This window comes from Leptodactylus fuscus, chromosome 2 (genome assembly GCF_031893055.1).
Source record: "Leptodactylus fuscus isolate aLepFus1 chromosome 2, aLepFus1.hap2, whole genome shotgun sequence".
NCBI lineage: Eukaryota > Metazoa > Chordata > Amphibia > Anura > Leptodactylidae > Leptodactylus > Leptodactylus fuscus.
The window spans coordinates 104,733,031-104,748,734 of record NC_134266.1 but is presented as its reverse complement, the minus strand read 5'-3'; the positions used below and the strand labels follow the sequence as shown (position 1 = coordinate 104,748,734).

General features: G+C 44.7%; 1 protein-coding gene across 1 annotated transcript in view; it reads right to left on the bottom strand.

Annotated features, from left to right (window-relative positions):
* The window catches only part of DEF6 (DEF6 guanine nucleotide exchange factor), a 97,701-nt gene that overhangs the window by 31,447 nt on the left and 50,550 nt on the right, over window positions 1–15,704 (bottom strand). Inside the window, exon 6 of the mRNA XM_075266399.1 lies at window positions 9,054–9,162. Coding sequence (XP_075122500.1) covers window positions 9,054–9,162 — 109 coding nt within the window. The remainder of the gene's footprint in view (window positions 1–9,053; window positions 9,163–15,704) is intronic.

The window sequence follows — 15,704 nt, the reverse complement described above, 5'->3', positions numbered from 1 at the left end:
CAAAAGGGGAAAACCCAGTGGAAGCCTGCAGTACCTCACGGATGGCAAACATCAAATAGGGTAATAAAACATCCCAGTCTTTTCCATCCTTGCTTACCACCTTCTTCAGCATATTTTTTAAGGTTTTGTTAAACCATTCTACTAACCCATCTGTCTGGGGATGGTAAACAGATGAACTCAACTGTTTGACATTAAAACGTTTACACAATTCCCTGGTGACTTTAGACATGAACAGGGTACCCTGATCTGTGAGGATCTCCTTGGGTAGTCCCACTCGGCAAAACATGACGAAAAACTCTTTGGCTATCAATCTTGCTGACATGTGCCGTAGAGGGATGGCTTCAGGATATCGGGTAGCATAGTCCATGACTACCAGACTATGCTGATGCTCTCGAGTGGACTTAACTAAAGGACATACCAAGTCCATGGCAATTCTTTCAAAGGGCACCTCAATAATGGGCTGAGGTACCAGGGGGCTTCGAAAATGTGCCAATGGGGCATGCAACTGACACTCTGGACATGTTTCACAAAACACTTTAACCTCATAATATACCCCCGGCCAATAAAAATGCTGCAATATGCGGTCCACCATTTTTGTGGCACCTGGGTGACCCCCTAGCACATGTTTATGTGCCAACTCCAGCACCGTCCGGCGATAAGGCTGGGGTACCAGTAATTGCTCTAAGGTCTCGCCTCGCACCCCGTCAACTTGGTATAACAACTCCTGGTTGACAACCATGCGGGGGAACACCTCATCAGCGCCTGGGCGCTGAGACACACCATTGATAACACTAACATCTTCCCAGGCCCTCTGCAGAGTAGGATCCTGGTATTGTGCAGTAATCAAATCAAATCAAATAGGCTTTATTGGCACGTCCAAATGGATATTTGGCATCGCCAAAGCTAGTAAAGTGTGTGTGTGGGGGGAGTTGGAGTCGAGGCTGAGAGTATCGGGTAAGGGGGGTGGGGTGGCTGATTTGGGGTATAACAGTCCATGGAGTCTCAACTTCCTCTTAGTTGGTGACCGCTATATGGAGAGGTGGGGTGGGTTGGGGCAGGAGGTTTGGGGTATAACAGTCCGTAGAGTCTCATCTTCCTCTTAGTTGGTGACCGCTATATGGGGAGGTGGGGTGGGGTGGGGCAGGTGGTTTGGGGTATAACAGTCCGTGGAGTCTCATCTTCCTCTTGTTTGGTGACAGCTGGACATGTATTGGGCAGCGATCTCCACAGTGGTCTCTTCTTCTCCCAGTAGGATGTAGAGTTTCCTCTTCTCATCTGCAGATATGAAGTCTGGGATGTGGGCAGAGAGTCTTTGGTAGTAGACGGCCCTCACAGCTGAGTATTTGGTGCAGTGTAGCAGGAAGTGGGTCTCGTCTTCTAGGGCCCCCTGGTCACAGTGCTGGCACAGTCTATTCTCCCGTGGCTTGTACGTCTGCCTGTGTCGCCCCGTCTCCATCTCCAGGTTGTGGGCGCTCAGTCTGTACCGGCTCAGGGTATGTCTGTGTTTGGGGTGGCGTATTCTCTCCAGGTAAGTGGCTATGGTGTAGTCTCTTTGCAGTGACTGGTACACGGTGAGTTTCTTGGAGTTATTTATTGCGCTTCTCCATTCCTCGATGTACCGCTCTTTGTCTCTCTCAATGACTCCTTTAATTTGAGCCTTGTTCAGGGCATGTTGGTGTTTTTGGCTTGGCAGGTGGCTGATGCTTGGTTGGGGGATATCAGTTTTTCTCTGGGCTCTGTGGCTCAGCCAGGCTTGGTGGTGGTAAGAGCCATGTCCTGTATGTGAGTCCAGAATGATAGCGCCCTCTTCTGCATGGTGAGCCATAGGGGGAGTCTGCCTAGCTCTGCCCTGCAGGCCATGTTGGAGGTGCTGCGATGGACATGGAGCAGGTACTTGCAGAACTCCAGGTGGAAGTTCTCTGTTGGGCTGGAATCCCACTTTGGCAGTACCAAAGTTATCATGAGACCCTTTCAAATCTGACATCTGAAGTTCAGTACCAGCCTCCTCGGCTTCACCTGCCATTACCTCTAGGGGAGACATAGAGCCACAATCCTCTTTGAACACTATCCTCTTTGAACACTATACAGTCTCCCACCTTGGCAACAACAAAAGGTGGCACAGTACCTGCTTTGGAGGGCCAGTCTGGACAGTTCAACTCTGTCTGTGTGGTGCCACACTGCTAGTCTTCACACACAGACTGTTATTAGGGCCTGATTAGTCAGCTGACCTCCCTGGTGTGAATCTTTACCATACACCCTTTAGCTGCCTGGCTGGGACATACATGTCTTCCCAGACTCCATCCATTTTGATCCATTTCTCTTTATGATCCCCACACAATAACACTAATATTATATACCTTCCCGTTATAATGTTCTCCTCAAATTGACCCCACAGTATAAAGTCTCTCTCCTGGTGCAGCCACAGTTTAATGTACCCCTCCAGCTGCCCCACTGGGTCAACTAGAAGGGAACATTAAACTGTGGAGTTAGCTGGTGGGGACATTAAACTGGGGCAACTGGAGGAGGACATTAAACTGTGGGGGAAACTGGAGGGGGACATTAAATTGTGGGGATAGCTGGTGGGGGACATTAAATTGGGGCAACGGGAGGGGGGACATTAAACCATGGGGGCAACTGGACGGGGACATTAAACTGTGGGGGCAGCTGGAGGGGGACATTAAACTGGGGGAAACTAGAGGGGGACATTAGCATCCCCCTCCAGTTACCTGCATTTTAATGTTCTCCTCCAGCTACCCCCTTGGTTTAATTTCCCCCTCCAAGTGTTCTCAGTTTAAGGACTCCTGCTCTCCTTCAGCAGAACCCAAAAGATCCTGTCTCCCTCAATGCCAACAGTACCCCAGGGACTCCTATGCCACCCTAAACATCAATCCAAACCCCCAGACCCTCCAGAATACAGTCTAATGTAAAACATAATTCTCATTTCAGCCCCTCAACATGCAGTCCCATGTAAATACATCACCCCCTGCCCTCAGCCTCCTCCAACTAGCAGTCTCATGCTAAACAATCCCATCACTTTCCTTCCATCATGTAGTCCCACAAGACAGTCCTCACTGCTTTCTGTTCTTCCTGTTAGAGTACAACACTGTGATGGAAGAGACCTCGCCCTCCTCGGAGAGACCCCGCCCCTTCCAATGACATCACACCTACCCGTAGCAGCTCCATCAAGACACAGCGGAGTAGGCAGGGACACAGTGGTGAGGTAGTAGCTCTCTGATCCTGCTTCATCACTGTATTTAACCCATCTGCGTACTCCCTGGACATAGATGAGTTGAATGGGGGACATACCTCACGCTGACCGGGACTGCTGGACACGACCCCAAACCCAGGACTGTCCCACAGAATCTGGGACGGTTGGGAGGTATGCATGAATGTTAACCTTATTCACTAGCAACATGTTCTGCTAGCAACAATAGCTTTTTACAAAATGTTATACACCAAGTATTTGTTAAAAATTCCCAAATGCAGTAAAGCAGTCCCTGCACTGCTCAGCTGTAGTTGGCAAGGAGTCATCCAGTGGGAAATATTTTGTTCCATGCAGTACAGCTACTGACCCACTGTGTGGCTTCTGTGGTTTAAGAAAGCATAGCAGCAATTCAGCTTATACATATGAAAGTAGGGTGCGGGAATGGAAATACCACTTTGGCCTGTTGCTGTTGGGAATGGGAAGTTGTCCAGTTGAAGATGATTTGGAGGAGGCTGATAAGCACCAGGTGCATAAACATGGAGCTGTCTCTAGCATCTGGCCTTGTAGTGGTGGTGTATCATTGTTACTGCTGCGCAAAACATTGACTAAGTAGGCCAAGAAAGACATGTACTGCCCTTGGCAGTTGAAGCTGTAGATGATGTTGACAATTATGATGACAACAAGGACCATGTACTACTTGTGGATGTGGCTTGATGACTAGAATAACAATTTAGAGAATTTCTAATTTTGCTTGTAATTATATTTCTTCATGTACTGAAAGACAGCTATTGGTCTTATGTTTGTTCTTTAAGGATCACAGCTTTGTCTCTAGCTGCAGTAACAAACTCTCACATGAAATTGCCCACACTAAGTAATTAATATTTGCTCTCGGTCTGACAGCTTTTGAGCCTATATGATCAACTGCACCCAAGCTGACCACATTATAAACAGATCTGCCTGTAGCACATTTTGATGTTCTGATCCTGGATTGACTCTGTTCAACACCACCCTCATCCTCTGATGTCATCATCATGCTCTTGTCACCCTGATCCATTTTCCTGGTCCTGTCCAATACACAATGATCATCATCATCATTATCTTCGCCACTCTTCTCAGGCTGTGATGTCACAGGCTCCTTGTCCCCTCATTATTCTCACCTCTATATGGGAATGTCTCTATATGGGAATGTCTTCCCTGAAGGCCAGTGATATGTCCTTTATTGGGCCATATCACTGGCCTTCAGGGAAGACAGGTTTGCACATTCCAGTGGGCGCCCTCTATTGGTTTGCAACACTGAGGCACCTGACTTCCTAATTACATCATGGAAGACAGATTTGCATATTCTTCCCATGGTCCCTTCCAAAGTGGAGTGCCAAAGGCTTAATAAGTCTCCACACACCTATATGGTGGTCTCTCCCTAAGGAGTGACGATATCCCCTTAACCCTGTCTAAGCCTCTCACCTCTACCAGTTTAGTCTTCTCTACACCGGGCTGACAAGATGCAATAACATCGAAACGACCGTCCTCGATTGAGAGACTATACCTGGTAATAATCCCAGCATCATTGCAAAACAAAGGCTTCTTGGAAGGCCGAACATGATGTTAAAGGGAGCAGCCTTTATTGGGCCATATCACTGAGATTCTGTCTTCCTAATTACATCAGGGAAGACAGGCTTGCACATTCCAGTGAGTGCCCTCTATTGGTTTGCAACACTGAGGCACCTGACTTCCTAATTACATCATGGAAGACAGATTTGCATATTCTTCCCATGGTCCCTTGCAAAGTGGAGTGCTAAAGGCTTAATAAGTCTCCACACACCTATATGGTGGTCTCTCCCTAAGGAGTGACGATATCCCTTTATATTGTAATAAGCATCTAATACACATGTGAATTCATCACGTTGATGTATAAATGTACCTAATGTACGGTACATATAATCTATGATCCATATACATATGTGAGACACTTTTGTTCCTATAAGCAAAGGATGACCACATAGAGCAACTATCCACTAATGAGTGGATGTTACCACAACATACGCACTCTACTTTTAGGTGAAAACTTAAGTTCACCGTACCATTCTACGATACCCAGCGAGTTATAGGAAGCAGCTATAATTTATATTCTCATTCAGTCCCAATGGTGTTAATGACTGATACATGTCCATTCAGCTTCCTTTTGTTATATCCTTTTATCGTGATCGCCACCCCTGGGATTGGCCCTCACCACTTCAATGCCCTGAAAGGTTAACATCTGTAAATTCCCCTCATGATGTTCCCTTATATGACAACATAGCGAGCGATCGTCCTTGCGTCTAATATTTCCCATGTGGTCAAGAATACGTCTACCAAGTTTTCGGCTTGTTTTGCCCACATATGTCTTGGGGCAACTGCATATATACCAGTCCTGCTGTTTGGCAATTGATGAAGCTGCGGATGTTATATGTAGTGCCAGTGACTGAGCTAGAAAATACCGCGCCTGGTTTGATATATTCACAGGCTTTGCAGTGGCCACAGCGGAAATTCCCTACCGAGACAAACATATTCAGCCAGGTATTATGTATCTCTGGCCACAGATGACTATGTACAAGGCGATCTTGTAGATTTCTCCCCCTACGGTATGTAATTGATGCGTGTGGTGTTAGCATCTTATTTATGTCAGGGTCCAATCTAAGTATATTCCAATACTTATTCAAGATGTTTTTGACCTGTTTGTCTTTCGGAGATGGTACTCCATCAAGGGTCTCTGCTGCTCACACACCCTGCTCAACATGTGGTACGTCGAGTTCCAGTGTGTGGGGACGTCGCACAACATCCGGTGTTCGGGCAGATGTAGGTGTTGCTGGAGGCTTCGGAGGCTAGCAGCGGCTACTGTCAACCTACAACAAGCGCCACACTTTCACCAGTAGTTCATGAATGTTAGGGTATGTTTTCAAAAACTGTTGCACCACTAAGTTGAAAACGTAGGCCAGGCATGGAACGTGTTGGAGACTGGCAAGCTCCAGGGCTGCTTCCAGGTTCCGGCCGTTATCGCACACGACCATGCCTGGGCCCAGATGCAGCAGTGCTAACCACATTGCCGTCTCATCGAGGATGGCATCTCTCACCTTGGAGGCAGTGTGCTGTCTGTCCCCCAAGCTGATGAGCTTTAGCACGACCTGCTGACCTCTCCCAATGCCAGTGCTGCAGTGTTTCCTCGCTTGCAGCTGGGGTTGATTTTACGGCCGAGGATGAGGAGGGGGAGGGTGGTTCTGAAGCCCTGCCAGGAATCTTCGGCAGGGAGAGGAGGTAGGCTGCCCCACTTTGTGACCCAGTCCCAGCCTCCACTACATTCACCCAGTGTGCCCTGAGTGATATGTAGCGTCCCTGTCCGCATGCAATTGTCCACGTGTCAGTGGTCAAGTGGACCTTAGTGCAAAGTACGGAACTAAGGGCATGCCTGATATTAAGCGACACGTGCTGGTGCAAGGCGGGGACGACACAATGGGAAAAGTAGTGACGGCTAGGGAAGGCATAGCGAGGTGCCGCAGCCGCCATCAGGTCACAGAAGGCCTGAGTCTCCACAAGCCTGAACGGCAACATCTGAGCCCAGTGCTTGCCTTCCAAATGATGGCTCATGCCTGAGGTGGTCAGGTTGCTCTTTTCAGAGCCCCTACTCAGTTTGGAGTTGCACACTGTGCAAACTGCACTAAATTTATCCTCCGTGCATACATTGAAAAATTTCCACACCATGGAGGAACGTGGCCTGGATGGGGGAGTTTTTCTTGAGTGGCTAGGACAAGGAACATCTTGGGCCTTGCTGGGTCTGCCCTGGCTTCTGTGAAGCAGCTGTCCTCTGCGTCTGGACGTGCCTGTAGTCACCTTTTTTGGTGCTGCGCTTGCCTCCATATCTACGCTGCTTTCCCCGCTAGACATCACCCCTGCCCAAGTCGGGTCGGTGGCCTCTTCGTCCACCACCTCCTCTTCCATTCTGCTCCTCCTCCTGTACACTGCACATGACAACAGCCTGCCCTGATGACAATTGTGTCTCGTCATCATCACTGATGACGGGTTGCGGAGCCACAACCGCAAAATTGCCAGGAGATGGAGGATGCTCCAGTGTTTGGGCATCAGGACACACAAAGTCATCTGTTAGCTCCTGGGATTCGTGAAGTGGTGGGACAGAGTGAGGGACAGTAAAAGGACCCGAAAACAGCTCCTGGGAGGGGGCAAAGGTGGGATGACTCTGCTGGGAAGACTGGGCATGTTGGGAGGAAGGAGGGGCAGACTCTTGGCTAGGAAGACGACTGGAGGTAGTTGCTGACTGGCTGGTGGAAAAGCTGCTGGAAGCGTTATCCGCTAGCCACTGCAACACCTGTTCCTGGTCAAGCCTGGTCAATGTTGTACCCTGCACCCTGCTTAATGTAGCCATCAAGCCAGGGATTGTGGAGAAGTGTGATACTGGCTGCCCCTCACCAGTAGCCATTGGATGCACTGTAGCTTGACTGCAACCTTGCTCCCCAGCGGCATTTCCATGCCCCTGGCCTCGTTCCCGTCCACGTCCCTTTGCACTAGACTTGCACATTTTGAAATGTATACAAATGTTAATTTTTTTGTGTGTGTGTGAGTTGACAAACTGGATAACAGTATACAGCTTTTTTATTAATCCTATGGGACAGGTATACAGAGTATACCACTGGTGGAGAATTTGAGCCCTAAAAAGGGCTTTTGGGAAATTTTATGAGCTAAGTGTATATACTAGTGGTGTATATACACTGGTGAAGTAGTTTAGCTCTTAAAAGTGCTGTTGTTTTTAATTTTTCCTGCCTATCCAAACCTAAATCCTCTCTCGCCCTCAGCTTAATGTCTCTCTCTATCTAACTCCAAACCGCAAATGACACGAACACGGCTGCCACTATTCTTATAGATCCGAGGTCACCTCATTTCCCCAGTCAATGATTTTTTTCCTTATTTTTTCGATGCCTACGTTTTCCTCTTTCCTGTCCCACCTCCCCTGCACAGTTATTGGTGCAAAAAGAGCACCAGGGAAGGTGGGAGGGCTTGCGAATTTTTACTTCATTTACCGCGTGGTATTCAATTGGAATCGAATATGTCGAATACCTTAAAATTCGATCGAATATCTACTCGATTGAACGATATTTGCTCATCTCTAGTTTTAATATCTCAGACCCTCAAGTCTCTCTTCCTCCTCAGGAAGTCCTATCTCCTATCTTAAATCCCTACAAAATGGCAGCATTTCTTGTTGGGCTCTTTGGTAGTGGATATGCTTCCACTGTCATCAGTAATTGGTTAAGGACTGCCTGCAAGGTAGTAAGATAGCAGGGGCAGGCAGCATTCAGAAGGCTCCTTGATACCAGGGCATCTAAGCAGGGCATCCCATGATCAAAGATGTCTTCTGAGCAGGTGCCATCTTTAAAGGAATGACAAGGATTTTTTTTTTTAAGATTAGAAAAATGGTGCCTCATTAGATTTTCGCCTAACTTTGGATCAACATTGCAGGACCACAGTTTAAACTGGACGGACATATGTTTTTTTAGCTTACTATACAGCTTGTGAACTCAGTGGGAGATTTGTAAATCTGTATGCAAAAAACATTTCCCAGAGATAGCTGAAACTAGCCACAATGACAGTGACATAGGAAGCAGGGAAAGCAGTTGAGCGCTGTCCCAATAGTCGCTTTCTTTTTTTCTGCCAAAACTCAATTTAGGAAATATTTTACTGTCTTTTAAAACATTCCTAATATAAAAGGAATGTAACTAATTTACATAAATGGACAATAAATCATATGTCACCACATAGATGTATTGTATCTGTTTTTCTGTACTTTCTGCAATGATCATTACTGTACCTGTAACCCATTCTTGTCTGTGCTTGGTGTCAGATGCACTCATTTCATAGGTTTTTGTGGCTGTTTTAACGCAGAACATACAACGGCGACCATCCCTATCTGGGAGTACCTATTTTAAAAAAGAAAAAGATTACTCAAAATGCAGAAGAAATTAAAAACAAAAAAAACAAAAAAACCTGTTACTAGGAGATGCTGTTCTCAACAATCTCATCAACAGATTTCTGGTCAACACTACAATTCTGAGTTTACATTTTGTTGTTTAGATTGACCTGTTCAACTTATTTGGGTAGACAGGATGAATTTATGTTAGTATCCATAGATAAAAGCATGAAATATTTCAGTTTTCACATTAGCCTATAGAGCAGTTCACTTTTCAGTTTTAGGCAATTTTTTTCCATAGCGTTTTTAATTGCCTTTTTGTAGAGTTTTCTTATGCAGACTTTCTGCCCCAATTACACCTATATGGAAAATGCCAGCTTTTCCGTGGTGTAATTGATATGCTGAGACTTACAAAAACACAACAGTTTTTGAAATTGCAGCATGTCCACTGTGTATCTTTTTCTGCCATGTGTGAAATTAGTCAGATTCCAATTCACTTTGCAGGTACTGTATTCACAATGTGGGTATTTGTCCATAGTGTGTAGACTGGAATATGTTGGCTTGTGTTAGATTAATTAGTAGGGATAAAAATAAACCCATAAAATGTTTATATACTAGTCCCAGAAGTCTATATACTAGCCCCAGAAGTCTAACTAGATTAGAAGAGTGATTAAAAATCCAAGCACCATTCTTAACTGTTTCATGATGGCCCACTGCATATAAACATCGGCAATTAGTAGACTTTGTAGGTGTCCATAAGGGTCATTAACTCTGTGAACACAACACTAATAGCTGCTGGAGTTTGCGAAGATATGATCAGAACCTGATATGTTCGGCTCCTGATCATGATGATAAAATTGCCATATCAGAGAAAATTTGCTAGAAGTAACTAACTTTCCTGATATTAACTGCCACCCACCCATAGCAGGCAGCAGCTAACAGCACACAGTTTGCTCCTTAACCCCTTGGTTAACCCACAGCATCCAAGAGGTTCCACCATGTTCCACCCTTGTCACCCCCCGGAAGTGAGATCAGGGGGTTGTCATATGTATCTTCTGCAGCCCAGGGTCTGGTCAGTGAGCTCAGACTGCTAGGAGCCCCGAGAAGTGAGGACATCAGCCTATGCATCTAAATAGGCTGACTTCTTCTATAGACTGTAATACACGTGTACTATACATTGCTGGCTCAGGTCCCTTAGGGTAAGTTCACAGAGTTTTTTGGTCAGGATTTTGAGGCCATATTCACTTCAAAATCCTGACCAAAAAAAACGCTCCCATTGAAATCAATCGGAACCGCTTAGGAGGTGCTCATTCTTCAGGCCGTTTCGCCTCACGATTCGGGCTGAAGACACTCCCTCCTCCAGATTAGGCCCATTCATTGGGCCTAATCCGGAGAGGAGTGTGCAGCTGGATGCCGATGCAGTGCGCTGACTTTCAGTTGCGGCTACCCGGATTTTGGATCGGAGGAGGCCGCTTCAGGTTCCGATCCAAAAAACCTGTATGAACTTACCCTTAGTGGGACATCACTAAAAAGTAAAAAAAAAATAATGTTGAAAAAAATACTGAATTAATAAAGAAAGGAAGTAATGATTTTTTCTCCATCTCACCTTGAATAAATGCTATATAAAGTGATCAAAAAGTCATATGTACCCCAGTATTAATAAAAAGCACAGTTTGTCTTGCAAAAAAATATGCCCTCAACCAACTGTCAACTGAAAAAAAAAATTGTTACACAGCTCAAAAGATGGAGATGCAGAATAATTGATTTATTTTCCCAAATGGATTTTTGTTCTGCAAAACTAGGAAACCATAAAAAAACAATATAAATTAGGTATCACCATAATTGTACCAATTGTTACTTATGCTGTACATTGTGTGGAAAAAAAATAAAAAAGTAAAAAGCAATACCAGAATTGATGGGGATTGATTTTTTTTAATCCATCAAGAAAGAGTTAAAATAATTTAGTTATAGTATAAGTTATAGGCACCCAAAAATGGTGTCATTACAAATATAACTTGTCCAATGAGAAGACAAAAAACAAACAAATCGCCTAATCATTAGAACAAAACTGGCTGCGTATATCAGGTTACAAACCAGTTTTAGAGCTTACGAGGGAAAAGAAAGCAGACTTGACCCCCACAGTGACTCCCCCCCCCCAATCATAGGAGCTACTGGGGAAGTAGTAGGGAATTTGGTGCTTGCAATGTACTCTGCACAGCTTACATATTCACTCTTCACCATCCACTGTGCATTCATGCCTGTCATACTAATGCTTACTAATTCGCTTGATAAATTTTTTGAGGGGTGCAGTTTTACTGTCACTTTAGAGACTCTGTAAAAATGAGATGGTGTCCATATACAAAATATCTAAATATGCACTCTAAAAGCCACATAGCTCTTTCCCTTCTGCGCCCTGCTATGTTCCCAAACTGCAGTTTATGCCACATGTATAACATTGGTGTACCCAGGATAACATACTTAATGTTATATGTTGGTATAAACTGCTGTTTGGGCACAGCCAGATACAGAAGGGAAGCTATTTTGGTTTTTGGAGTACAGATTTAGATGACAGATTTAGGGCGGGTTCACACCAGCGCCCAATCTCCATTTTCAGGTTTCCGTCTTCTGCCGACTGAAGACGGAAACCCAGCATTCAGTGTACGTCCGTGAGTGCCCGTGAGCTTTTTGTGCTCTCCGTGGTGAAACCGTTTTTTTTTAACCAGACACAAAGTCCTGCATGTCTGACTTTGTGTCTGGTTAAAGAAAAACGGTTTTACCGCATAGAGCACAAAACGCTCACGGGTGCTCACCTCCGGACACTTTTCAAACCAATTCAAATGAATGGGTTTGAAAAATGACTGCAGGTTTCCGTCTCCTGTCCAGTTTCGGGCAGGAAACGGAAACCTGCATAATGGAGACCGGGGCACAGATGTAAAGATGACACTTTTGAGGAGCTCCTGAAGTGCCTGAAGGAATTTATCCTGAGGTACAGTGAGCATTTTTAATTCCCAAATGTTGCATTAATTTTGCAGAAATGAATACGCAGCTGATGGAGAAAGGTGAAAATGACAATTTTTACAGGAATGCGTTATTGTGTTACTGTTGTGACCAGCATAGACAAAAGCAATTGGGAAGAACTATGAATAAGAAAAAAGACAAACAAGTTTGATTTGTTATTTGCATATAGTCCTATGGGTAATGTAATTAATTAAGTGATAAGGAAGAATTATTATACAATAATTCAGAGCTCAAATTAGAGGCATCCATTGTCAGAGCTCAGAATCAGAACCCTTGTCTGGTTCTGCCTAATGCCGCCCTCCTGACAGTACAGAGCCTAAAGAGTATTGCAAGAACCCCAAATAACAGCATTGATTGCTTGGTAACGGAGGGGGCTAGAGAAGAAATTCCAACTTTGCCAGAATTAGAAGTGCAGCGCCTATTAATTGGTTGTAAAGAGTTGGGACTGCCCCTGATATGTGTGAGTTTATATTTTTTATTAGATGGTGGTTGTTTAAACACTTGAGTTGTTAATAAAGTTATATAAATAAGGCAGAGACAATACAATGCCGAGGCTCAGGTGAAGTTTCTTTGTTAGAGATGGGTGAACCTCTCAAAATTTGTTTCGGGTGTGACAACTTGGGTCCTTGGCTTGTTTTTGGACAAGCAAGTTCGATCTGAACCATACATTAAGTTGGCTTAAAAAATAGTGTAGAACACTCTAAGGGTGCATGCACACAGAGTAACGCTCTGCTCATTCAGTCACATAAACACGTCAGAGTGACCACACTGCACTGGCTCACCCGCACTACACATTAAAATCAATGGGTTTAAAAGCTTCCCATTGATTTCAATGTGTAGCGTGTGTAAGCCAGCACCCATTGAAGTCAATGGGATCTGTTTTGAAACGCCTCACTCTGACACGTGTTTACGTGTCAGAATGAGTGGCGCGTTACTCCGTGGGAACGGAGCCTTAGGACTCCTGGGATCCTACTTATTCATTTATAGCTCTTTAAGACAAACACACCTGAAGTTAAGTGAAAGTGACATGTATGTCTGAAAAACGAATGGTAAGAAAGTGTCAGATGAAAAGCAGCTGGTCTATGATACGCCATCCGTAGATTACGTTTATGCACTTGAAAAAGGGCCCGAAACGCGGTGTTTTAGTGTTGTGCACCTTTTAACCAATAAATTCTACTGTGACCTCAAGCGCGGTCTATTGCCTTCTTCGTATCATTCTCTTTCCCGGTTGTTCCCTGATCGGTGCTCTTTGGACGTGCTGCTCCCTCCATCTATATACAAATAAAGAATTTCTTTACGTGGTTGTGAACGGGTCACAACCACATCAGGTGAGAGGCCATTTGGGTCACTATTATTACCATATATTTTGGATATCCTTCATTTTGGTTTCCACAAATATCTACACTAGAAGTCTGCTCGGTGTCTTCTCTTTTTTGTTATTTATGAGACCGTCAGACAGAGAAGCATTATCTGTCCTATCACAAAGTGCTCTGCAGCAATAAAAGGGACAACATACTGTGTGGTTTCCAGTAAAGAGGGTGATAGAATGTCAAGACCAATAAAGTAGGATTTTTTGATCTGAAAATCGGTGGGCAGTAGGGTTGAGCCGATCCTGACTTTTCAGGATCGATTTTAAAATCCGATTTCCGATCATTTTTCATTCGAACCTGATCTCGATCCCAATTCCGATCCCAATGCAAGTCAATGGGATTTTTTTATTAATCGGAGATCGGATTTTAAAAGCAATCCTATTCACTATACAGCATGGAATCTAAGAATTGTTAGAATCCCCGCTGTGTATTGAATCAATAAGTAGCCAGAGGATTTTTTTTAATCCTCTGGCTACTTAGTCCCCCCTGGTGTCCACTTACCTCTGGAGATGGCTGGTCCACCTTCTTCTTGTCCTCCCTGCCGGTCCAGCTACAGTCTTCTTCGCCTCGCGGCCCCCTCCCTGCCAGGTTAGGAGAGTGTGGGTGGGTTAGGAGAGTATGGGCGGGTACTGGGAGGGGAGACGTGACGTCTCCCCGCCCTGTACCCGCCCACACTCTCCTAACCTGGCAGGGAGGGGGCCGCGAGGCGAAGAAGACTGTATACATCAGTTTGTGCGCTAATTCTACCTGTCCCATAGGGTGAGGAGCAAACTGTGTACTTTGCATCTGGTATATACGGTACTAGATATACGCCATATATATCTACCGTCCGTGTACACCTTCTTAAAAAAAAAACACTTGTATACATCAGTTTGTGCGCTAATTCTACCTGACTTGTCCCATATGGGTGAAGAGACTGTATACTGTAAGCTGTATACTTTGCATCTGGTATATACGATACTAGATATACGCTATATATATCTCCCATCCGTGTACACATTAAAAAAAAACCACTTGTATACATCAGTTTGTGTGCTAATTCTACCTGTCTCATAGGGTGAGGAGCAAACTGTGTACTTTGCATCTGGTATATACGGTATTAGATATATGCTATATATATATCTACCGTAAGTGTACACGTTAAAAAAAAAACAACACTTGTATACATCAGTTTGTTTGCTAATTCTACCTGACCTCTCCCATAGGGTGAGGAGCACGCTGTATACTTTGCATCTAGTATATACGATACTAGATATACGCTATATAAATCTACCGTCCGTGTACACGTTAAAAAAAAAAAGCACTTGTATACAGTACAGGCCAAAAGTTTGGACACACCTCATTCAAAGAGTTTTCTGTATTTTCATGACTATGAAAATTTTAGATTTACACTGACGGCATCAAAACTATGAATTAACACATGTGGAATTATATAGTTAACAAAAAAGTGTGAAACAACTGAAAATATGTCTTACATTCTAGGTTCTTCAAAGTAGCCACCGTTTGCTTTGATTACTGCTATAAACACTCTTGGCATTCTCTTGATGAGCTTCTAGAGGTAGTCACCTGAAATGGTCTTCCAACAGTCTTGAAGGAGTTCCTAGAGATGCTTAGCACTTGTTGGCCCTTTTTCCTTCACTCTGTGGTCCAGCTCACCCCAAACCATCTCTATAGGGTTCAGGTCTGGTGACTGTGGAGGCCAGGTCAGCAGCACCCCATCACTCTCCTTAATGACCCTTACACAGCCTGGAGATGTGTTAGGGGTCATTGTCCTGTTGAAAAATTAATGATGGTCCAACTAAACGCAAACCGGGTGGAATAGCATGCCGCTGCAAGATTCTCTGGTAGCCATGATGGTTCAGTAAGCCTTCAATCTATATATATAAAACTCCAATTCTGTAGTAGTCTGCTCTATACAAATCCACAGTTCTCGACCGATTTGGGTGAAATTTGGCACGCCCCCTTCTCCACCCACAGGAGCAGAATACTGTGCATGTTACATCTCGCTAGCGTCCCCCCATCATGAGATTTGGGCCCCCCGAAGTTAGGCCCTATACATACAGTGTTGGCCAAAAGTATTGGCACCCCTGCAATTCTGTCAGATAGTACTCGTTTCCTTCCAGAAAAATGATTGCAAGCACAAACTCTTTGGTATTAATATCTT